The following is a 25,876-nucleotide window of genomic DNA, read 5'->3' as shown; positions in this document are numbered from 1 at the left end:
CTTTTTCCGTGCACAAAGCTGCTATTCACTTCCAGGAGAGTCAGTGGCTCTGTGGAATTGGATAAGAATTTGGCCTACAATGAGTGATTTGAATGAATGAATTTGGAATTGGCAAGAAAATACAAACATATGCCACATTTACTTGGTATATTCACGCCTCAGGAGAACTCAGGTAGCACGTAAATTCTGCATAAAAAGCCTCCTATTTCAAAGTCAGCTTAAATCTTCTCCATGTACTTTTGTCATATTCCAAGAACAAGGCAAAATATTATATTTAATTACTTCTTATTGGAATGTAAAAGGCTAAAGAGTCTCTTCTGATAAAGTCTGTATAACACCTACTCTTTACAAAGCTGGTGTCAGAAGACAGGACTAACAGTAATGCCATAGGCTAATTTAACATGTGGATTTACTTAGATTTTTGGGTTTTTTTTTGGGGGGGGGCGGTATACTTTTTTAAGCCAATCGTTAGTGGCTGGATTGATACTGGACTACTTGCAAGTTAAATGTTATCCTTTGCTTTTTGTAGGCAAAATACAACCAAGGTGTATGGGTGCCCACTTGTGTACTGGCATTAAGTTAGGGTCTAAGCCTTCTTCTGTTTTCAGTAGTAGACAAATTTCTTCTCCTGATATTATTGCTCATGCAACTTTCAGTACCAGAGACATTGAACCTTTAAAAATGGGAGAAATGTTGTATTTTTGACAGCTTCTCCCTTCCACTGACTGAAACAATAAAAATAATCATGAAGCTGTCGGAATGGCCTCTGCATATAATGTTATTTGCCTGTGATTTTCTTTGCTTCTCTAGATAATTGAATTTATTCAGGCAATTTATTTTTTAAATGTGCGGTCTCCGTGAATGGAAACATCTTAACTAAAGACAACCGTTTTATTTCCTCTTAATTAAATATATACGTGTGTGTGTGTATACTTCTGTTAGAACCAAGGGAGTAAGAGAAAAATAATGGGGACACCAAAAATGTACTGTAAAAAAATTAATTGAAGAGAGGAAGTGTGACTCTTGTAACCAAATATTCTGACATTGTGTTCACCCGTCTATGTTCAAAGTCTCTAGGTGCTCAATAGGAGCTTTTAAATTATTTTTCCCTGTGTGACATTGCTAAGTATAATAAATGGATATAGCAAAGGACTTTTGAAAGAAACCTCTGTGTGTGTGTCATCTCAGAGCTGGTAAGCATAGCACTACCCAGTTGGTTCCCATCTTGAGACTTACTCTTAATAAATGACCAGCATAAAGATAATGGCTATTTAATTTAAGCTCCATTAGTCAAAAACGTAGCTGTATAACACAAATAAAGCTTATATTCTCGGTGTGGGAAATATAAAGAATTCATGCCTTTATTTTGGATTGGCATTTTTGTGAGTTATTGAGCACCAAGGCAGAATGACTTTGAGATATCAGAAATATTGAAGGATATTCAGAAGTCATGAATTCAGGTAGAATGGTAGAAGGGAATACATATGTCCAAAATTCAAAATTATTTATTTGTTTCCTCTCTATACTCTCTATACTCCATAGAATTTATAATGAGAAATACAGTTTTTCTCTTGACAGAATGATTTTTTTAATGGAGCAAAACCACCTCCTCTTATTTACACCTGTGATCATAACTCAATAAAGCACTCATGGCAGTAGGTTTCTGCAAAACTTTTTTGGTGTTGATAAATTTCATTTTTGTTTTCCCCTCATTCTAACATCTGTATGACAAGAATTTTAGAGGTTAAACATAGAGCAGTCTGAGTGCTAAATCATTGTAAATAAGGGAAAATGTGTCTGGTTCTAATTTCTCCTTTATTTATACAGTGCTATTTTTTTTTCATACCTTAGACATGCTTCCTAGAATAACAAAAATCTTTTATTCTAACATTTTTATTTTAGGTATTTTTTTTCCTTTTTTGTTTTTTTTTTCTCTCTGCTTTGCAGATTGTGTAAGTGCCCATTATTATTTCCATGTATACATTTTTCTTTCTAAAACATCTTTCATCTTTCAAAATCAATTATAAATAATGATAAACTATGAAAACTGTACATGGTAAACCCAAGTCACTGAAGGAGATGGTGATGCCCACTTATAGCTTCCATTTTTAGACATAAGTGAAGAGGACTTGGCCATTTGCTCATTTCCATGGGTGGACACTTTCTGAGAGCTCATGAACTAAAATGGATTTAACCATTCACTAGAAATTAATGGTTTATAAATAATAATTTTACATCCTTTATTTTTTTACCAGCATCTTGAATTTTGAGGCATATCTACATTTGCCTGTTCCACATACAAATGTAAAGATTTTAAGCTATATAACAAACGTCATTTGAATACTGAGGCAGATTATACCTATTATTTACATTGCTGGGGTCAGAAATTAGGGCTAACAATCAAATTTAGAAGAATTTAGTTATGTGGATTTTATTATTTTTTAGGTATACTGATTCTATTTTAATAATCATCTCTGTTTGCTAACCACTGGATTTGTCAATACCATAATCATTATTTCAATCTCCCAAGCAAAAAATATCTTTGTCTCCTTTTTCCTTATTTTCAAATTATCTAATCCTATCATTATTTGCTTCCAAATTTATTTAGGATTTCTAATAGCTACAATCTAGTGAAAATCTTTTTATCATCACATATGTGGCATGGTAACAGTTTCCTATACAGTGGAATCTTTACTTTCTCTTCTACCCAATTCATTCTTCTTATTACTATTAGACCAATCTTCCTAACAACCCAGTTTAAGAGAATCAACCAGTATAGAAACTAAAAGAATTCTTCATGGCCTTTCAGGTCAAATGTATACAATTCTGTTTGACTTTCAGGACCCTTCATAAAATGAGCGTCCCATGATAGTCATTCTCTAATTTTTTATTCTCCATTTATTTGTGTCAAGCCACACCCTTCTCTTGTGTGTTACGTGTGTGTACTCTATACCCTATTCTTGATGATTTCTCTAGGGAAGAATTCTCTATATCTTTTCCTCTCAATCTATTTTTTTTTAGGCTTAGATAAAAAAATATTCTATACATAAATATTTAATAAATTAAGTAATTGACTCAATATGTATTTATTATGTACTAATAATAGGATTTAGGGTACATGGCCAATAATCTGACATGATTCCTGTCTTCATGGTGTAGAAAGAAAATTAAATAACCAATCCTAAACAGTGTGCTAAGTGCTATGATAAAAAGTTTCCACCTTCCGTTGAGTTCCAATGTTCTTTCTTCTTTAAACTTCTTCTTATGTATAATTTGGTACCATACAATTTAGTATTATAGTTGTTATCATTGCTAATTTTTCCTGTGTATTTACATGCCTATCAAATTTAATTTTGAACTCTTTGACGAAAGAGAATCAGCTTTATGTTTTTATACCTTTGACAGCTCTTACAGATGTGGGAAGCAGTATAACTTAATGATGACCAGCATAGATACTAAAGGTAGATGATCGTGGGTTTGGTTCCCTAATTTACAATTTCCTACTACTACTTGAGTAAATTACTCTTAGGAGCTTAATTCCCTCATCTGTGATATGGGAATAATAGTCTTTATGGATTTTCTCTGAGAATTATAAAAGATTATGTACATTAAACTTTTAGAGCAGTACCTTTCAGGACTCCCAAGTTTGGTAACTATATTTTTTACTGAAACAGTAGTGACTTTACACAGATTTTGTGTATTTGGACAGGGAAATTCCTAATAGCTTAGTGATATTTTAAAAAGTCTTCAGAACTATAAGACTAAAATAAAATTTATATATAGCATTACTCATATAAACCATGTGAAAATAATATTTGCAGAGAATACAATGTTTTACCTATAAGACTGCCGTGTCTCTGATTATGTGTGCTACAAAATGGTCCTTATATGCCTGCTAAAGTAGGCTCAGACATTATGATTTATACCATGAATAAATAGTTTGGCTAGTTGGGAAATTTTATGAGTGTGTGCACTGCCTAATGTCTAATCATTACTTTTGGAATGAGAACTGAAGCTTGTGCTTCTTATATCTCAAATCATTGCTTAATGTCAGTTCCCTCTGAAAGGAAAAGGGCTACTTTTGTGATCAGCATGGTGCTCTATTGAAAGTTTTAATAGTACACTTACCTGGCAGAGGAGATACCATGATCACGAAGGTGGCTTTCCCAGGGCAAGGCTTAGCCATTGCACTCTGGATGTGCCAAACCCTGCGATTTCCCCAAATATGGGAAACTCGACTGCATGATTTGTGGTAGTGGGGGACAGCATTCGCGCTCTAGCCTTAAATAAAAATAAAAAAGGTTTAGCTAGTGTAGAAAAATATGCCTTTATAATTGTTTTCTTTTTAAATATAATGAAACATTTCATTTATTTATTTATTTTTAATCCTCACCCGAAGATATTTTTCCATTGACTTATAGAGAGAGTGGAAGAGAGAGGGAAAGACAGAGAGAAATATTGAGGTTAGAGAAACACATCGATTGGTTGCCTCCTGCCAGTGCCCCAACCAGGGCCTGGCCTGGGAGGCGTCTGCAACCAAGGTACATGCCCTTGACAAGAACGAAACCCGGGACCCTTTGGTCCTCAGGCCGAGGCTCTATCCACTGAGCCAAACCGCCTAGGGCTAATAGGAAAACTGGGTTACTATAATGACATAACGGAGTTGATGGGCATTGGGCTATGAAGCCATCAGCCTGATCTAGTGAGGAGACAGCATGCTACTCAAGGTGCTCTTGGAGCATAGAGAAGGGAAACTAGCAAAAATAATCAGTACTTAATCTATCCCTCCTCATATTACTATCTCTGTTGTTTTGTATTTAGAGCATAAAGGAACATAAGGATTTGTTTGCAAGAGAACCTAGTGGTCCTAATTTCTCATGAATAAACAAAAATCTTGATATGTCTACCTCACAAGAAGAAAGAAAAATATGAAAGTAGATGTATGGCATATTAATAATTGGTGTCATGTATTTATGAAAAATAATGTATTACTCTATTTTTTAGACTGACTTTAAAAAGTTTTATTTCATAATGAGGAGTAATTGAACATTCTTTCTTTGATCATTTCTCTGAGTTATCACTTTGTAGAGAACCATGAAACTGTGAAATTTAAAAATCGAGTATGCAACAGAGATAAAAGCACATTAATGGTCGCATGACATTGTGTAGACTACATTTTTTCTTCTTAAAAAGTTTGTATTCACTTATCTTTAAAAATAGGTCACCTTAAAATATTTAAATTGTTCTTGAAAAAAATTGATTCCATGGATGCAGTTTGATTTCAGCAGAAAGAACTATGAAACTAATCGTATTTGCATTTTCCTTTTTTGGTGGAGTATTAGGGGGAGGGGTTTGTCTCTTCTCCCTTTCCAGGTAAAGGCCTGGCTTTTCTTTATTTTTTTTTATATATTTCTGTGTTTTGCTTATTGTTCTATCCTAATATTATGCCGGGAGCATACTTACTTTAATAAATATTTATATAGCTCTTGTCATTTCTTAGTTATAATTTGATGAGTTTTATCATTTGTAAAACAAATATTAACTAATGAGATCCTGAATACATATAACTCATTATTTTGTAATTCAATCCACTAACAACGCAATGAGGTAGATAATAGTATTATGCCCACTTTACAGATGAAGAAAATGAGACAAAGAAAGATTGAATAACTTGCCCAAGGTCACACAACTAGTGAATGTGGAACCAGGATTTGAACCAAAGCTATTTGGCTTTAGGTTCTCTGTGTTCAACTGAGAACATCTTTATGCTGCCTCACAAGTTAGCACTCAAGACATTTTATCAATAATTAAATATGACCTGAGTTAACATTTCTTCTCAGTGCTTGGCAAAAAAACCCCAAACAAACTACAAATCAAGTTAGACGGTTGCTAAATTTTTTATCCTATTGCATAGCAGAGGAATCTTTAAAATATTCTGTATTTTTAGGCTTTGAGCAGCTGAGCTGCAGTGACTTGGCAGCTGTGGTTCTCAGGTGACGCACCCTGAACCAGAGAGGAGGGAGCCCTATTCTGGGGTGTGTCACCCGAGAACCACCCTCTTGCAATCCAGGACCCCTTGGGGGATGTCGGAGAGCTGGTTTTGGCTCAATCCCCACAGGGCCAGGCTGAGGGACCCCCCCACCCCCAAGTGCATGAATCCATACACTGGACCTCTAGTATAAAATATAAGGGTTCCATAAAAACTGACTTTGGTTTCTTGTAACTAGCTAGCACACCATGTAGAGTAAGTCAAGTGCATCCTACCTTAGCATTTTAGACGATCAATGCAGATGATCAAACTGCATACATGGAATCAATTTTTTTAAAGAACAATTGATCGTCTTGCTAACTTTAAAAACCATTCATAACCATCCCTTGCTAGTTCCATCCCTAGATAGATATGCAAACCACTCATCTAATATCTGGAATCTCAATTAGTTTACCTTGTAGTTTTTCAAGCACTAAGAATTGTTGATCTTATAAACTCAATAAGATTAAAAAGATTCATTAGTGGCTTTTTCCAACATAGAATGGGGACCAGTTGTGATAAGCTCTGTCTCTATAGATGGCTATGGAAATTGCCCAAATAAAACTGTGTCTGATGATTTCTATTTTTTGAATTGCTGAACCTAAGTACAGATTAGGCAGCTCTTATTTAGGCAAAAATTTAGAAAAGATTTTAAGTTGGATGGCTTTAATACCAGCAGTTAACACAAGTATAACGGGCACCCTTCAGAGATCTGTCTATAGGTGCTGATTTGTTTTATAGGTCTTGGGAACTGACCATATCCTGTTCCTAGAATATTGACCATATTAACTAAAGAATGACTCTATTCATCATTTTAAGTATTGGTTTTTGGCTCATATTATGTTTTCCTTTCCAGAAAATTTGTATTTGAAATTTGAACTGGTATAATTGTTAAAATGATAACATTCCTTATAAAAGATGGCAGTTTGTTCTGCCTTCCATTTCAGATTTATATATGTATTATCACAAGGTGATTGCTGAATCAGAAAACAATTGCCATTAATAAAGTAATGTTTTTCTTCAATGTGTTTATTATTCTTTAAGTATAATTAAAATATTGACCTCTTTCTAAATGTTTACCTTGGGAACAGTAAATAGTATAAATTATTGAAATATATACCTTTAAGTTTATCTTAATAAAATGTCAATAATGTCATAGGTCGAAGCTCTTTTTGCAAATAAATGATCATTTAAAAATTGTGTAATTTGTATATATTGATGGGTTTATATTACTTTCTGTGAAGATGTATACATTTAGGTCAGAGCTTCTTAACCAATAATCCATGGTTTGGCTCCGTGGATAGAGCACTGACTGGTCTGCGGACTGAAGGGTCCTGGGTTCAATTCTGGTCAAGCTCAATCCCCCAAACAGGGTTGGGGTGTGTGTCAGAGGCAACTAATCCTGTGTCTCTCTTACACTGATGTTTCTCTCTGTCTCTCCCCCTCCCTTTTACTCTCTCTAAATCAATGGAAAAGATATCCTCGGGTGAGGATTAACAAAAAACAACAACAGAAAGTTTATAATCCTATTTTATCAGTTGACTTCAGAAATAATATATAATATTTCTAAGATTTCTTCTGCAAAATACTGAGGATTGCCCTTAGAGTTCATAAAACTTGAGTGAATATATATTGCGAATCTGCACCGCTAATGCCATTGTTAGTAAACTCTCCGGATGGTCACCTGCCAGGAAAGTGAAGAGAAACACATAGGCATTATTTCAGGTACAGTGAAGGCAATTCCAGGGAAGAAACTGGAAAAAATGAGGCCTGCCTGTCTGGACTGAAGACTGGGCCAGCACTCCTTCCCAAGCTATTCACCATGGTAATGAACAATGGAGCCTCACTCTGAAACATCTGCTAACTACATAAAACCGTTAAAGGGGTTAACAGTGCCAGAGGCTGAAATGTAATCAGACAGGTGAAACGGCGATAAGATAAATATTTCTGCGTGAAATAGCAGTAATGCTTAATTAATTTACTTATTTTTATACTGGGGGATAATTGAGTTTAGAGTAATTGTGAAGTATGTTTTACTCTTTAAACTATGCCCTCCCACTCTACAAGGTGTAGAGAATTAGAGACATGCAAAAGGGGAAATTATTGTATTTTGCATTCATTTGAACTATGCTCTGACATTTGAATGGACTTAATTGCCTACCGTTTGGGTGTCCTTTACTCTACTGATGATGCTATAGGTGTGTGATTTTGCATTATGGCAGGTTAAGTTCGGCTGCTGAGTTCTTGTTTGTAGTGTTTGCCATCAGATAATATGAAAACAGAATAAAATAGAAATGTTCAGAGTGAAGCTAAAACTGGGGTGCTTCTGCCTTTGTCCCTGGAAGTAAATGAGAAGAAATATCTGTAAGAAATTAATGGAGAGGTTTTTCTGTGTTCTGGTTTGCAAACTAAACTGAGCTAATATGTTTGATGGGCCCTTCATAAAAACATGCCTTAGTTTTTACTGAATGAATTTGTGATTGCTGTGTGTGTGTGTGTGTGTGTGTATTTATACATTTGCTTGTATTTATGTGTTGGTTTTAAATAAATAATCCAGAAGTGTACTTTCTCTTAGCCTGCAGGGGCTTGTCATTATTACCTTATGCATATTGATTTCTAAATCCAAGTCCATTAGAAGTTAAGAATCATCCATGAAAGTATTATCTATATAATATTCATTCAAGACATAGTAATTATCAGAGACATATTCTGTATTATTTGTAAGAATTAGAGTTTAGAATTATAATTTCAAAGACTCTATTAGCACACTTTTAAAAAAGTTTTTTAGCTTCTTTTTCCCCATTTTCTTCGCCCCACCCAAAAAACTGATGTTTTTGCCAGAGCTGATATTTTTATTTTTTAAAATATATTTTTATTGAGTTTTTACAGAGAGGAAGGGAAAGGGATAGAGAGTTAGAAACATCGATGAGAGAGAAACTTCGATCGGGTGCCTCCTGCACATCCCACACTGCGGATGTGCCCGCAACCAAGGTACATGCCCTTGACTAGAATCAAACCTGGGACCTTTCAGTCCGCAGGCCGATGCTCTATCCACTGAGCCAAACCAGTCAGGGCAAGAGCTGATATCTTTAAACTCATTAAGAAAAAAATCAAAGGAACAGATTATGATCATCTTTGTGCTGACATTTCATTTTCATCTATTTTTTAGTATTTCTATACTTTTAAGTTACTAAAAAATGTTAGCATTAGCCTTAAAACATGAGATATCAAATCAGTGTGATTTGTCACTTTTCTGAGATGTACATAATCTACTAGTATGTCTTAAATAGAGAACAAATGTGTAAACACAGATATAATCTATTCTGAATATTAAATATGCACACACTCAAATATACTTTAATTGAAACTTTTAATAATGTGGAAGTAAGAAATATACTTAGGGGAAGACTAACTTCCTCAAAGACCTTAGGATATAGACATTTTTTAATTTAATTTTTTTCTAGCACCATTTATTCCTCTATGCCCTGTCCCACCTCCCCTCTGCCTCCCCCCAACCCCTCCACAACCCCTGAAATCACCACATTGTTGACCATGTCCATGAGTTCTGTCTTTTATTTTTAAGAAGAGCTCTACTTTGGGGGGAGTCAAAGGATTATGGAAGTAAGAAAAGCCTTTAAGTAAAAAAAAAAATAGTTTTTCTTTATCATTCTAATATTACTCCTCTTGACACTGTCTGAAAAATCAATTTATAACTTTTTATACAAAATATACTCCAAATATTATACAGATTTCCAGATTTGTGTTAGAAATTGTGGGAGAAATAATGACAAAAGGAACACCGCAAATTTGTTTAAATTATAGAATTATAGAATAAATTATTTTATACAAATGCACAATTATGAAGAGGTAAAGTCTGCAAGAAACTTTATTTTGTAAGGCAAATGAGGCTTAAGTACCAAGTCACACAGTGTATTGACAGAAACAATGTTTGAGATAGCAAATGCAACTGGAAATATCTTCAGCATAAGCAGAAATAAACTTGCAGTATTACTATCTTATGTCAAAATGACCTGTTGGATGATGCTTTCTCTAAAAAATAAGAGGCAGGTGGAGAACCAAAAGTGGACCTCACTTTAATTGAGAGCGCCATCAAGAAGAGGCGGCTACTTAAAATGAAAGACATTCAAGTCCATATACTGTTATTTGTTTAAGCTTTACAGTGTCATGAGGAAGTTAAATATAGATGGCCACCACATTTAATATGCCTAGGAAAATCTAAGACTTTCAAACAAAAGCAGAAACATAAGTAAATCTAATTAATATACCCAATCTCAACAACAGAATCTTTAAATTTTTATTACTCTGATGAGTTGGTCTTTGACTTTATCACTAGCCTGTAAAGTTAATGCATTCTTTTTTGAAATGTCCTTTGCGGAGTGACATTCCACTTCTTAATGTTTCAAGCCACATAATCATTAAAAAAAAAAATAAACTTACTGAACTTCAGACAAAATTTTTCCTTTCTTTCTCTTTCAGGAAGTCGATGGCAATAAAGTTATGTCTTCATTTGCCCCACACAACTCATCTACCTCACCTCAGAAGGCAGAAGAAGGTGGGCGACAGAGTGGCGAGTCCTTGTCTAGTACAGCCCTGGGAACTCCGGAGCGGCGCAAAGGCAGCCTGGCTGATGTTGTGGACACCTTGAAGCAGAGGAAAATGGAAGAGCTCATCAAAAATGAGCCAGAAGGTAAAGGCTGGGAAAGAAAGTTGTTGCCGTCTCCTTATTTGAATAATTTAATTTCACCCTCTAGTTCCGTTTTTTGACGTACTCTTTCTAAGAGCAATTGGACAAAATAGAAACCTAATGCTACAAAGATGGGTACTATTTCTTTCAGAAACATTTAAATATGGCTATTCCAATGTTTTTATCATTAATGTCTGCTGCGATGTCTTATTTTCACTCATGGATAAGTTACGGTGGAGTAAAACAGAGTTAAGGATGGATCGTGGTGTTTTAAGGGCCTATGATGTGTGAGGCTGGAGTCACAAGGTGAATGGGGAGTAGCTCTAGCCAGTCGCTTTGTACCTGGAGTGCTCTCCTCTGTGTTCTCAAGGTGCGATTATACACATACCTCCATTTGGCCTAGAACTTGAGTATTTTGTCCAGCAAGCAACGGATCAATATGCATCCATTCCTCTTTTACTCTCCTTGGTCAAGGAGTCTTGAATTGCAAAACAGAATGAGTAGTGGATTGCCAATAATAGTATGCAGGTGATCCTAGTAATCAATCATTATTTATTAAATGTGTTATATGACTTCACATTAGTTAATTGAAACACTAATACAATATTAAATTAGAACTGCTAACAAAAATGTCTCATTGTTCTAAAAAAAATAGAAAGTAGCAGCAGAGCTTAAAAGGACATTTTTCAATTTTGTTATATTTTATAACCTTTACTTATTAATGCATCTTATACTACCTTGATAATTAGGACTATTTCTTATATGGTCCACAATTAATATGGCTAAGCCTATTATATATTTGAAAAGTAGTGATTCTCTAACTCCATTAGCTATCCCGAACTTTCCATTTGTTCAACTTTATAGGAGGCCTTGCTTTTAAGATTCATCTTCTAAAATCTCTTTAATAGTTAAGATAGGTGATATACACATGGACTAATCTTAAAATTAAAGCAAACAAACTGATAAAAAAAAACTGATTGCAAGTTTGATCATTTGTGTATTACTGATAGTCATCCTTTATGTTAAAGATATTTACTAAATCCTATTTAAACCTATGCCCATCCAAAGCATGGATACCACATTGCACATAAGAACATGCCTCCTATTTCAGAGTCAGGTGGAAAGTTAAAACAAACAAACAAAAAACAGGGACATAAAAAGAAACACTTTATACAAAAAATAGTCTGCATTTATACTACATAACACTGAGTTAGATTCATTTCTATTCTGTTGTTGGGAAACTGGTAAATTATGAGTATATCAGACACAAAATGTATGTTAACCAGTATATTTGGGAGTCATGTTTTAATTAAAATGTCTGGGTCCCTACCAGACGCATAGTTGGGACATGGATTTTAGTTAAAATTTATGTAATTCACATGATCTTACAGTTGGAAGGGATTTTAGAGATAATCTAGTCAAAGACTTTTTGGCTTCCATCTGCATTTTTATAATGCAGTTTTGAGGAGGACCCAGATGATTTCTGTATTGGAATATTTTTTTGATATTAAAAATACTTGTCTTACTATAAGAATTGTTTTTTAAGAAAAAGAAAAATTAAAAGGAAGAAACTTGTAGCTTTTCCATATTACTTCTCTTAACCTTAACCTAATGATGAGGTAGTCCTTTGTCATTGTTTATATATTCTGTTCATTTTGCTTGAACATTTTGTGTTTAACATTATTTTTCCCGTTTTACATTGTGATACAGTATTAACTAAAGCCCACACTTTATTCAGATGTCTTCATTTTCACCAAGTGTGCGTTCTCTGTTCTCTGAGGTTTTCAAAGATAACACGTTACATTTGAGAGGCAGGCCTCTGGGCTTGTTTTTGGCTATCGCAGTTTCTCAGACTGTACCTGTGATTGATAAGTTAAAAGTTTTGAGGAATACTATTCAGATGTATTGTGGAAGGCACTTCTATTGGAATTGGCCTGCTGGTTTTCTCTTAATTAGACTGGGGTTATGGTTTCTGGAGGAAGACCATAGAAATAGAGTACTATTAAAAAGTACTTCATATCAAGGGTACATACTTTCTATGTAACTTATGAATGTTGATGATGACCTTGACCAACTGACTGATATGGTGTTTGTCAGGTTTCTCCACTATAGAGTCTCCCTGGCCCCTTTCCAAACCATCATCTGGTAGGAAGATGCTCTGTGCAACCCACATTTCAGGAGTAGGGAGCTTTGCTCCCCCTCTTTAGAGTGGGGCATCTACATAATGTATTTGGAATTCTTCTCCATCAAAGATTTATCTCTTCTCCATCGTTTACTAATTTTATTCACACACACACACACATATGGACTTGTGGGTATTTACTGTATACTTTGAGTTATAATCCACTTAAACTTTATTTTCTTGCCCAAATTGTTCAGCTTTGGCTATTGGAAGCACTTTTCATTGACTTCTAAGACACTTTGACATACAACCAGGATTGTGGGTATATTTGTTTGAGCACTTCTTCACTATCTGGAACTATAAGATGCTGCAAACTCATCTTGTGTATTCTCTGTTCCATGTCTGTAGTTTTTCATGAAACATATTTATCTGCTTTTGATATTAGGATAATACAAGCTTCCTAGAATGAGTTGGGAAGTATTTCTCTCATATGTAAATTTTTAATATTTGTTTGAGATGTTTTTCTGGTCCAGGATGAAGGCCTGGGCAGAACCAGTGAGGCTGCGGAATGTATTGTATTACAAAGTAGTTTTGGGGTTTATCTTTAGATGATACCCTGCCTGGAGATTTGGGATACGACCTTGGTATTCCCTGAGTATGCCATGTTGGCTTCTTTTAATTTGGAAGCAAATGATATGGCAAAGCCAAATGAGTCACTCATAATAGGAAAAAGGGCAGGAGACAGTGCTCCCCAATTTGCGTAGTAGGAGATATTCAGAGGTATTGGGAACTGGGAAAAAAGGGTAATATGTAGTAATAGCTACACAGGCAAAAGAGAAGAGAGAGAGAGCACCTACAGAAGGAAGAGGTGACACAAGGAAACATCACTACGGCATCTGGACATTAGACAGTTTTCATTATTGTATTCCCCACAACCTTTTTTTTGTACTTTCCCCCTACAAATATAATAAAATCTACGCTCAAATATGACTTGTTCTTAATAAATATAAATATATTGAGAAAATGCAGAGATCATCTTTATGGAAACTGGAATGTAAATTGAACATGGCAAACATCTGAAAGCCTGAGTTCCGTAAAGATAATTTCTGTGTAAATACAGAACTACTAAGATGTATTTATATGAACACAAGATTCTTAGTTGTATATTGAGTACACAAAGCTGTAACTAGTCTCCACTTATTAATAAAGATATTTTCCATAACACATAATTTTATTTAATAACTGTGACAATTGGGAGATTTATCAAGGAGTAACATGTATCTGAGTAAAGTGATGATCTTAATCACCAAGAAAAATTAATAACAAAGCAGAAAATTGTTCATAGAAAGGGTATAAGATGTTGAAGGAAATTTGCATTTTTTTTATTGCAAAGGAGGTAACATGGGGAAATATATCTGGAAAGATGTGTAAAAGTCTCAACAGCAAGTGGAAAGTTGCTCTGGCTTTAAAGAGACCATTAATCAAAGTGTATGGTTGGGCCCTAGCTGGTTTGGCTCAGTGGATAGAGCGTCAGTCCATGGACTTCAGGGTCACAGGTTCTATTAAGGTCAAGGGCACATGCCTCCTCAGTTGCAGGTGCGGGAGGCAACCAATCAATGTGTCTCTCTCACATCCATGTTTCTCTCTATCTGTCTCTCCTCCTCCCTTCCACCCTCTCTGACATCGTTTGAGCATCAGAACAGGGACACTGCACGGTACAAACAAATGAGCTGTTGGTAGCTCTGTGAGGTCCGGCAGCACCTAAAGAAAAAAATCCTTAGGGATAAATTTAACAAAAGAGCTGCAAAATGTATATTCAACACACAACTAAACCTTATAACTCTTTGGTGAGAGCAGTGATATGGGGATGAGGGGAGCAGAGGTAGGTTGAATGGAACTAAATGTTAAGCTCACTAATATATGCCACACACAAAAAAAATCTTTTCTTCCCTCAAGCTATATTTTCCATTGTTTTCAAAGGCCATTCAAATGAACAGGTTGAATGAAAATTTCATTAAGTCATCAAGGCCCAGCTAAATCATGATGAGGGTGCCATATTCATGCCTTTGCTTCCTCTTATTGAGTGGGGAAAACAGATTTCAATAGAAAGTCAGTATTACTTCCGACCTTATCCCAGCCAACAGCACACTAACAGAAATTCAGAAGTTACAGGAGAATAGTGTGTCATACAAAAGGAGGCCACAGAGTTAGAAAGAAAATTAAATTTGCAGATGGGTTGGAAAAAAAGAGGCTCTATAATTCCAGCTAGCTTATTTTTTCAATTAATCAAAATACTTTAAAAGTTGTAAATAGGGGGGATATATGTTGATGTATTTTTGTTTGTGTCTTTTTCCTGCATCTGAATTTTTGCCTGGCATTACTCAAAATGGCCCAGTGCTAAAGAGTCTTATTTCTCCAATGTGTCACTTAACTGACATAGAACATGCCCAAGTTCATAGTAAATTCAAGTTCAAAATATATGGCTGTTACAATATGGTTATGTTATATTTGGATGTAGCTCAGCTATATCAGTTGATTTTTTTTCTCTTTTTCTTCTTTATTGATTAAGGTATTACATATGTGTCCTTATCTCCCCATTGCCCCCCAACCCCCCAACTCATGTCCTCACCCCCCTGGTGCCTGTGTCCATTGGTTAGGCTTATATGAATGCGTATAAGTCCTTTGGTTGATCTCTCCCTAGTTGATTTTTAACTATTAGACCTAGAAGTTAAGAATGATCATGGGGCCCTAACCGGTTTGGCTCAGTGGATAGAGCTCCAGCCTGTGGACTCAAGGGTCCCAGGTTCAATTCTGGTCAAGGGCATGTACCTTGGTTGCGGGCACAGCCCCAGTAGGGAGTGTGCAAGAGGCAGCTGATCGATGTTTCTCTCTCATCGATGTTTCTAACTCTCTATCCCTCTCCCTTCCTCTCTGTAAAACATTAATAAAATATATTAAAAAATGATTATGAGTTTTTATAATAACGGACACATAATTCCTATATGAAATATTGAATAAATAATTATATATAGGGGGCAGCATCTATTCAATGCATATCATGTTTTTTTAATATATTTTTATTGATTTTTTCAGAGAGGAAAGGAGAGAGATAGAGAGTTAGAAACATCGATGAGAGAGAAACATCGATCAGCTGCCTCCTGTACATCCCCTACTGGGGAAGTGCGCGCAACCCAGGTACATGCCCTTGACCGGAATCGAACCTGGGACCCTTCAGTCCGCAGGCCGACGCTCTATCCACTGAGCCAAACCGGTTTCGGCAGCATATCATGTTTTAACTATAGTATTAAGTATTTTATATGAAACACTTTATTTAATCTTTACATAAATCTTATAACCAGGGCTACTATGTGTAGCTATTTTAATTTTAGGAAGCTCCATATGCATGAACTAAATATTCTGATTCTTATTATCTCCATTTACAGATGAGGAAACTAATGATTAAATATATCACAAGGTGACTGTCAGGGTCATTATTTAAAATGAAGTCAACCTTAAACTAGAATCCATGTCCTTAATCACTAGTTATACCATTTCTTCCAATTAGGAATTTTACCAGTAATGGTTTAATGTTATTCTTTGGCACCTGTGTGCCTAAATTCCTTCAAAATAATGAATAATAAAGTAGTATTCAATAATATGCTACTAAAGAAAAGTCCTTTTGCCTCAGTGGTGATCACATTTCCAAAAATTTTTTATAATCAGCTCAACTCAAACAGTTTGAATTTCAAGTGTTAAAAAAACAACAACTTAGAATATATCTTAATAAAAACTTATTTTAGAAAAATGGGAGCAGATTAGCACTGGAATAGTAGCAATTCAGGAATGGAATGAAATGTGAACAACTTTAGGCCTGCGTCCTAATTTTGGAGAGACTGAAGCAGAGAGGTGCTGGAAGTCATACACCAAGATGGTGTTAAAACCAGAATGAGAATCCAATTCACATCCTACAGGTCCAGGCGCCTTATTGTTTTCCTGTTCAGTCACATCATGCATTTTTATATTCTTTTTTTCTTGATCTTTTAGAAATAAAGCCATCACCTCCTCTTAGTTTTAAAGAACATTTTTAAAAGTATATATTTTATTGATTTTTTATAGAGAGGAAGGGAAAGGGATAGAGAGCTAGAAACATTGATGAGAGAGAAACATCCATCAGCTGCCTCCTACACACCTCCCAGTGGGGATGTGCCCACAATCAAGGTACATGCCCTTGACCAGAATCAAACCTGGGACCCTTCAGTCTGCAGGCCAATGATCTGACCTATCCACTGAGCCAAACCAGTTAGGGCTAAGGAATATTTTACTCTTTGTTAAATTAAAATAAATCTAAGACAACCAGATATCTTAATTTAGCTAATAATACCAAGATAGATAGGTATCCACAAATTTGCTTTGTCCTCAAGTTCCAGGTAGCTAGGGATGGTTTTGAAAAATACATCCACTTTTAAATTTAGGGACAGATTCCGACTTTAAACTTGATTTTCATGCAAACCTTAGGTTCATTAACAGTGCTGGTGAAAATAATTCTTCCTTGACAAGAACCTTAGATATCTCAATTAAAATAGAGTCAAAAAATTTTAGATAAAAATTTTCAACAGGCTTCTTATTTTTTTTATATTTTTTGGCTTCTTATTTTTTTTATATTTACATTTATGTTACCTTTAATAACTCTTTGGAGTCACTATTTCAGCTTATAGACACATTTACATCTCTTCCTCCTAGAAACACTACAAACAAACTAACCTTTTCGGGCCCCATTCCTTGTAATCTGTAATTCTTTTCCTTATCTGTCCAAGTCTAGTTGCTAGAAAGAGTTATCTACACTCACTGCATTAATTTTTTTCATCTTTTTAATAACTGTTACTTGTTTCTATTGTTACCCTGACTTTCTGTAATATAATTTTTATTTATTTGTCAGTTTCTGCACCTATATTAAATTCCATAAGGGTGAGACTATCCCATATAATAAACTAACTATCCCATATAATAAAGCAGTTGGGTGACCAGGCTGACCAGGAAGGGAAGTTAAGCATCAATTGGGCTGGCAGCGGAGTGTTTAAGGGGTGGGCAGGCAGGCAGGCGAGCAGTTGGGATCCAGCCGTCCCAGATTCTGAGAAGGATGTCCGACTGCCGATTTAGGCCCAATCCCACAGGGATCATACCACAAGGGGTCCCAGATTGAAGAGAGTGCAGGCTGGGCTGAGGGACACCCCTCCCTCCAGTGCACAAATTTTGTGCACTGGGCCTCTAGTTCAAAATATTTGTTGAATAAGTGTTTAAAACTGTTTCAGTGTTGCCCCATTGCTGTTGTGAGGAAAGGAGATGAGAGATCTTAAGAAGTGAATAGCTCTTCTGCCAAATGTTATATGAGCTACTTCCTTTTTTTATTACTTTAAAGTGAAAGCGAGTTGATTACTGAAGTAGTGAGACATAGTAGGGGCTACTCCACAGACAGAGCAGCCACGGTCTATCTCTTTTAATCCTCTAAAACTCTGAAGTTTTTATTTCCTATCTTAAAAATTTAGGGTCAGTAGCTTGCTTATATTCTTGTTACATAGAGGAGCTAGAATGAGAACAAAATTATTATGCTCTACAAAACACTTGTCATTGAAGGCAAAAACATATATAATCTGACCCAACCTTTTTTCTTTTCCTTTAACCTTATTTTTCAACCACATTCTAAGGTACATATACTCATGATATCTTGTCAAATTGTATGCAGTTCTCTCAATACTCTATTTTTAACATTATTCTGCCTTTTCACTTGCCACTTCCTCTGCCCTAAGTTTCTTCCCCAGTATTATCTACCTAGTGAATTTGTATTAAATTTTTATGACTCAACACCTCCTCTGAACACCTTTGTCAGAATTTTGCTTACATAGACTCATGTCTTAGTTCCTACCACATTATCTCCATTGCTTATTTACCTTCTAACATCCACAGTAGTAAGTAGGGGAATGTTGAAATGAAGAGTTCTTCATTCAATTATCTGTGCCTCTCTGCTGGGGTTGGCACATAGTAGGTGATTGTGTTAATGGTAGGTGAGAGTCAGCCCACCAATTTATATTTTATTGCCTTTCTAACATGCCTCTAAAAATTGACTAGGTTTCATTTGTATACTTCTGTTTTTACTGCCCTCTTTTCTTTTTTTTTCTTTATTGAATAAGGTATTATATATGCATCCTTATCCCCCCACTCATGCCCTCACCCCCTGGTTTCTGTGTCCATTGGTTAGGCTTATATGCATGTATACTAGTCCTTTGGTTGATCTCACTGTCCTCTTGATGTTCTACTCAGATTCTTCCTTAAGCTCCCAACTTATTTTATTTCATTCATCCTGTCTTCTCCACCTTCATTTTTTCATAGGCATACTCTATCATTATTAATTCTTTGAGATCATTACTTTCCATTTATTCTGTGACTTGGAGGTTAAAGTGCTGTACCTGGGTCACAAAACTAGATATTGTAAGGGCCAGCATACAAAACTAAATTACTTGCGTACTGAAAAGTTTACAATCACCTTAATCTTTTAAATAATTCTAATAATGCATATTTTTCTAATAAAATTTGTTGGAATTATCTGTAAATTTGTGCCAAGAAAAAAATAATTATCCTCCAGTGAATTGGATTGGTCTATGAACCCTCTTCCAAAATTCAAAGCTATGACTGGTTATTTAATATCACTTCAACATAACAGAGACTACTACCCTTTTGTAGGTATGTAGAGCTGACATGGCAGAGAGAGTCCTTATTTCTTATGATGGGCTCAAGATGGGAATAGCTTGTTGTTGGATATGCTACTACACAATGCCTATCCCTACCAACACACCCAAAGTTTGCCTTAGGAGGGCTAGGGTGAAAGAAAAGTAACCAATTCAACACTTTGCCTCTTCCTTATGGTTTTCCAATGACTATAACTTGTTACTTCAAGGGTACTTTCCAAATTCACAAGTTCCACCAGAAGACTTATAAATCCTAGAACTTGGATGCAAAATGGTGACAATATGTGTTTTTGTGAAATTTTGATATATAGACCATAGCTCTTATTTTAACTTAAAATCAACCCATAATGAAAAAGATTAATTACACTGTGAGTCAATGTTTGGGTTTAGTCTGGATTCTGCCACTGATTACTATGTGATTGTGATGTAACATCTATATAGTTTAGTCTCTGATCAATTTTCAGGCAATAACTTATAAAATCTTTATTTTATTTTTTAAAAATAGATTCTTCTTGCTTTTAGAGAGAGGGAGAGGGATAGAGAGATAGAGACATCAGTGAGAGAGAAACATTCATTAGCTGCCTCTGTCACGTGCCCTACTGGGGATGGAACCTGCAACCCAGGCATATGCCCTGACCAGGAATGGAACCATTGCCTCCTGGTTCATGGAAAAGGGTTCAACCCCTGAGCAACACTGGGCAGGCAATAATTATTAACAATATTTGGGAATGTCACTTTATCTGTTTTGCAGCATTTTGGGGAAATGCATATTTTAACTTTTAATAAGGATCTATTTGCATAAAACCAAGCATCAACCTTATCATTTGCATTGTAAAAAACATTATATTTACTTGACTTTAAGTTGCTATAATAATTGCATTAATGTAATGAATATCTGCCCTCAGTTGGCAATGGCAACTGCCCTACTTTCATCAGAGTGTTGTTGAAGGAAACAAATGAGGTAATGCATGTGGAAGTACTTTATAAATTATAACCAACTTGGACGTGTACCAGTTATTGTCATGATCACATCTTGGCTGGGTGGGAACATTGTTATTTTAGGCACGCCGGAAACATGATATAGTTTCCAGGGCTGCTTTCCCAGGATGCTTTTATGTACTGAAAAATTCTCATTCAGACCTGAAAATTCTGGAAATTTAGGACTTGTAGTCAGCAACAGAAACAACAACAAACCCAACATTCTTTAAAAACCTGGAATAGGTAGTTGCTTTGAAATTTATTTATATAAATTTCCCTAAATAAAACCTGGGTAGGCAGGTTTCTTTCTGAAGAATTAACTTTGAAAAAGAAAGAATATTTCTCTAAATTGATATAGATGAAATAGCAAATTGTGACCAATGTAAAACTAGGAGAGGCGTTTATCATTGAGTGTGAATTTATAATAGTTTTATTTCTACACTAATGTGAGAGTGTGCTGAAGACAAATATAACTGAGGTCATTGAGGGCTACCTTGGCCCAAAGGTTTATATTTTTCTAATATTTTAGTTTTTCTCTTATGTGTTCTATTTGTTCTTACTTCCCTTCACCATTTTTGACATTTCAATTTTTTTTTCTTATTATTCTTGTGTGTGTATGTGTGTGTGAACCTCCTTTCAGTTCCCACATATGCTTGGCTTTTATTTAGCATCTGTATCTGTTGGTATCCCTCCTTCTAAGAGTGTGATGCCCACACTTCCAAAATCTCTCGGCCATGGTGAATCTATTTCTCGTGTGTGAGAAACTGCATTTCTCTGTGAAATTCTGTTTCTACGCAAACTAGACTTTATCATTATTTATACAACAAGGACTGCTTTTTCTGAACTTCTTCAGAAAAATCTTTGCTTATGATTTTAAATTACAATAAAGGCGCAACCTATTACCAAAGTCACTCATTGTTACTTTTACATGAAACAATTCATTGGTTTTATTTATTTATTTTTAAAATTTATATTTTTATTCTCACCCGGTGGATATATTTATTGATTTTAGAGGAAGAGGAAGGGTGAGTGAGAGAGAAACATCAATGTGAGAAAGAAACAGCAATCTGTTGCCACCCACATGTGCCCTGACCGGGATCGAACCTATCATCTTTGGTGTACAGAACACCCCTCTAACAAACTGAGCCACAGAGCCAGGCAACAATTCATTGTTTTTAGTTCAGGCTTCACAAAAAGAGTTAGTTCTCTTCTTGTGAGAAGCAAAAAAAAAATGTGGAATGAGTTGAAAAGTGTATATTGTAGCCAACCTTAAGCCATCACCTTCAGTGTCATCTGTAGACCATAGAACTATTATTGGGTGAAGAAAATGCTAGGATTTTCATCCTCATTTTATCTCTCGCCCCTGCTCTCTCCAGCAGACACAATAGGGAAAATGTTCTTTTAGGTGGAAAAAGAAAAGTGGATGCCACTCTGATATCATGTATTGCAATACAAATTCTCAGTGGTAAATATAAAAAAAATTCTACTTTTGCCGTAGCTGGTTTGGCTCAGTGGACATAGTGTCAGCCTGCAGACTGAAGGGTCCTGGGTTCGATTCCAGTCAAGGGCACATGCCTGGTTGCAGACTTGGTCCCCAGTAGGGGGCCTGCAGAAGGCAGCCAATTGATGATTCTCTCTCATCATTGATCTTTCTATCTCTTTCTCCCTCTCACTTCCACTCTGAAATCAATAAAACTATATTAAAAAAATTTCACTTAACTCCATTTGAACCATTGTAGGAATGGATTAGACAATCTTTAAGTTTATAGCTAGATGTTTATGAAACAAAATGTATATATTTTTGCTTATGAATTACCCTCTCTTAAAACCTAAAATATGTATTTTTAATTGTATAATGTATCTTTTTGATGGTTGCATCTGTCACATCTACAGAAAATAATTCAATTTGGTTGATTGCACTTCTATGTTACTTTACTTGTGCCTTCCCCCCAGATATAATTATGCATTAACAGCCTTTCAAATTTTGTTACAAATGTGTTGACATATAGAACCATTAGCTCCTCTAAATGGACATAAAGCTTTTCCCCCTTGTTTTAAGACTTATTTTAGGGGCCTTCAAATAGATGATATGAGCAATATATTTCCATCTGCAGGCTGCTGCAACATTACATGTAATTCTTCTGTGGAAAAGACAGGCCCCTGGTGCGTGATATTTGGCCTTGTGGACTACCCTACAGGCATTGCGTGTTTTGAGTTTACATTATAAATCATGATGCCTGTTCTTATCATTTAAATGTCTGTTGTTGGTCAGCCCTTTAGGACTTAAATTGAACCATATTACATTAGCCGGCAAGTTGAAATAAAAATTCAAACTTACCCCTAATTTTGCCAACTTTTTAATTACCCTGTGTTTTGGGGTTGTTGTTATTTTATTTTTTCACAGGGAATTAGGGTGGAAATTGTCTTTCCTAAATTCAAACTCCCAAAGCATTCCATTAAATTAAGAATATTGAAGTTCACTTTGAAATTCACTCTTGTTTTAAAACCTGGTTTGATGAGGTGGGAAAAATAAAAAGTGAAGGAAGGGATCAGGGGGAAAGCCTAAAGATGCTTTAATTGGCTGAGGTTTGAGTTGCTTTGTTTAGTGACTGACTGTCCTTTTGACATGTTGAAGGGGCTTTGTAAGTGCTGTTCCCCTGAAGGACAAACAAGGGTACTTTTCAATGGAGGCCTTTTAAGTTTTGTTCCTCACACTCCGGGGCTGGTGGAGGCTACTCCTAATGCATTGTGGCTACATGTTCCTCTTTGCAGCCTGTCACTAGAAAATGTTTCTCTCCTGTAGCCAGCTGAAGACTCACCTCCAGGCACCCTTTCAAAGGCACCAGCGTATGGAAATAGACACTCATAAAATGATGATAGAGAGAAGAGTTTATTTTTGTAAAGGTCAGGACAAGAAGACACCCTCAAATGCTGTAGAGCCTAGTTCTCCGGGAATAAGTGCTTTGACTGGAGCGTGCAGTAGGCTGAGTTTGAAGCCTTGTCATTTTTCAACACTAAAGTGAAGCTTGTTCCCTGTCATCTCCTTCTCAAGGGCTATCCATCACAGCGGTTTATCTTGTACTGTTGACTTCATTAAGTGTTACAGAAAATTAATTTCTATTTTTCTGAAAGGACATCTTACTTGGATAGTACAGGCTCAGGAACAGCCTTTGGGGATCTACCAAGAGCAGGTCCCTGAGCTGAGATCTAGGGTTGTCTGTACGAGAGAGAAATCCATTTAGCCCAAGAAAGCCTCTATGTTTCTTGTTAACTAGAACCCGTACTTTCGTTAATAACATGCAATTATAAAGATCATGTCCTTAATTTGTATCCTTCTATAAACCATCAAGCCAGCATTCTTTTTTCTAAGGTGGGTGTTTTTCTGGTAATATAAGGAGAGTTCTGTTTCAATCCTGCTCCTACATGAGTTTGTCTACCATAACAGGACTGTATACACTGAGTGGCCAGATTATTATGACCACCCCATCAGTACTTCATTGACACTTCCAAAAATACTGACTACTGAAAACTTCCTAAGCAAATACTCTCAAGGTTTTATTATTATTATTATTAGTATTATTATTATTATTTGCATAACTAATTCACTTCATTGTACTGATGGGTGGTCATAATAATCTGGCCACTCAAGTGTATATCATTACAAATAACTCTTTACTCAAAATGTTTCTTTTCTTTTTAAGTTGTCATATAAGTAAGGCACCCCTGTTTTTCTTGCTCTGAACTAAAACTGTCAGCACCACACTTTCCGTTATAATACACAGATCACTTCACAGGACCAAGTGGCCCAGGCTGTATTTTAGAAAAAACATTAGGGGAATGTGCCAGCCCTCCTTGTTCTTTATGCGCCTGGGCTTTTGGATAGATCACTTATTCAGGGGTGAAGAGCCAGCCACCTGTTTCTGGGGCCTCTTTGCTCCTCACAGGAAAGGTTCAGGCCCTTGCTGAATAGTAACCGTCTAATCTGGGCACACACGCAGCACTTTCCTGAAACTGATTGGTCAGGCGAGACTAGCTGGAGGATTCTGTGTGTTTTGCACCCGTGTGTGTTTTTCACTCAGTTCCCCTCGAGGCACTTGTCATGACCGTGCATATTAAGATTAATCAGACCTCCTCGGCCTGTGTGGCTGTGTGTTTAACATGAAGAAGTGGATATCAAGCAAATGCCCTAATTAAATAGGCCTGCTTGGTTTTGTTCTAGTGGATGCTTGGCCTTCCTTTTTTAATAGCAGTTGTTGATGGGGAAGGCACGGACGGCACTAGAGTCAGTGGAGAGCTCACTCAGAGTTTCCTTTGCCACCTGCTCCCAGAGCTCTGAGACCTCAAGGACTCCCTGTGTGCCTCCCTAAACTGCCCTTAATGTTGAGGGGAAATATGGCCCGGATCATGAGGGAGCGATGAGGCTCGGGCAAACAGGATGCGCATATGACCTGGATGTTTGGCTTGATTAAGATAGTCCATCGCACATGTTGATGAACTTTGGATACCAGACTGCTCCGTGCTTCTGAGCTTTGATATTTTGAAGAAGGTCTTGTGTGAAATTCAGAATGAACACCCCCTTTTTTAATGTCCTAAATTTGAAAGCCAACTTTTATTCATATCTTTTCAATTACTGATTCCTAAATCATCTCTATATCACATAGAAACCACTTATGAGGCAATACCTCCTATATATCACACATTATGTAGAAATATATGTTATATCTTGTATAGACATATATATTATACATTGTATAAAAGCTTATATTATGTTATATTATATTATATTATATTATATTTACAAGTTTACATCTATTCTCATAGTTTAGACTTAGCCTATTTTCAGTTATGTTACACTTTCCCTATAGCTTCAGGGAAGACTGTGACAAGACATTTGGAAACAAACTTGACGAAGAGTAAGCTCAAAATACTTGAAAACATCTCAGGCTGACATAACATAGTGGCTCTCTTGTTTGTGTATTTAATGTCATATATGAAGTACATTCTTAACACTCTGATCCCTGAGATTGTGGGTTTTAGTCCCTATGTATGCCTATTATTTGGACTTATTGTATTTTAGGAAATAAATGCAAAAATTTAATTGAAATATTTCAATTTGCTCTACATTTATTTTCATGTGATTAAGCACGGAGCCCATATTGAAAACAATTTGAAAAATAAAGCTATACATACTCTTCACTGGTGTGGAGTTTGGAGTTATAGTTTAGTAAGTTTCCAAATAACCACAATAAGTTATCTGGGAAAAGATTTCTCTGGGAGGGCATGGTTCATAAAATTGACTTGTT

General features: G+C 35.8%; 1 protein-coding gene across 1 annotated transcript in view; it reads left to right on the top strand.

The window, feature by feature from the left end:
- LOC102766147 (transcription factor SOX-5) overlaps window positions 1–25,876 on the top strand; it is a gene marked incomplete at its 3' end in the record, with an annotated part of 290,659 nt that overhangs the window by 79,038 nt on the left and 185,745 nt on the right. The window contains exon 3 of the mRNA XM_015560611.1: window positions 10,526–10,736. Coding sequence (XP_015416097.1) covers window positions 10,526–10,736 — 211 coding nt within the window. The remainder of the gene's footprint in view (window positions 1–10,525; window positions 10,737–25,876) is intronic.

Source organism: Myotis davidii, unplaced genomic scaffold, assembly GCF_000327345.1.
Source record: "Myotis davidii unplaced genomic scaffold, ASM32734v1 scaffold835, whole genome shotgun sequence".
Taxonomy (NCBI): Eukaryota; Metazoa; Chordata; class Mammalia; order Chiroptera; family Vespertilionidae; genus Myotis; species Myotis davidii.
This window is presented reverse-complemented; position numbering and strand designations above follow the sequence as displayed.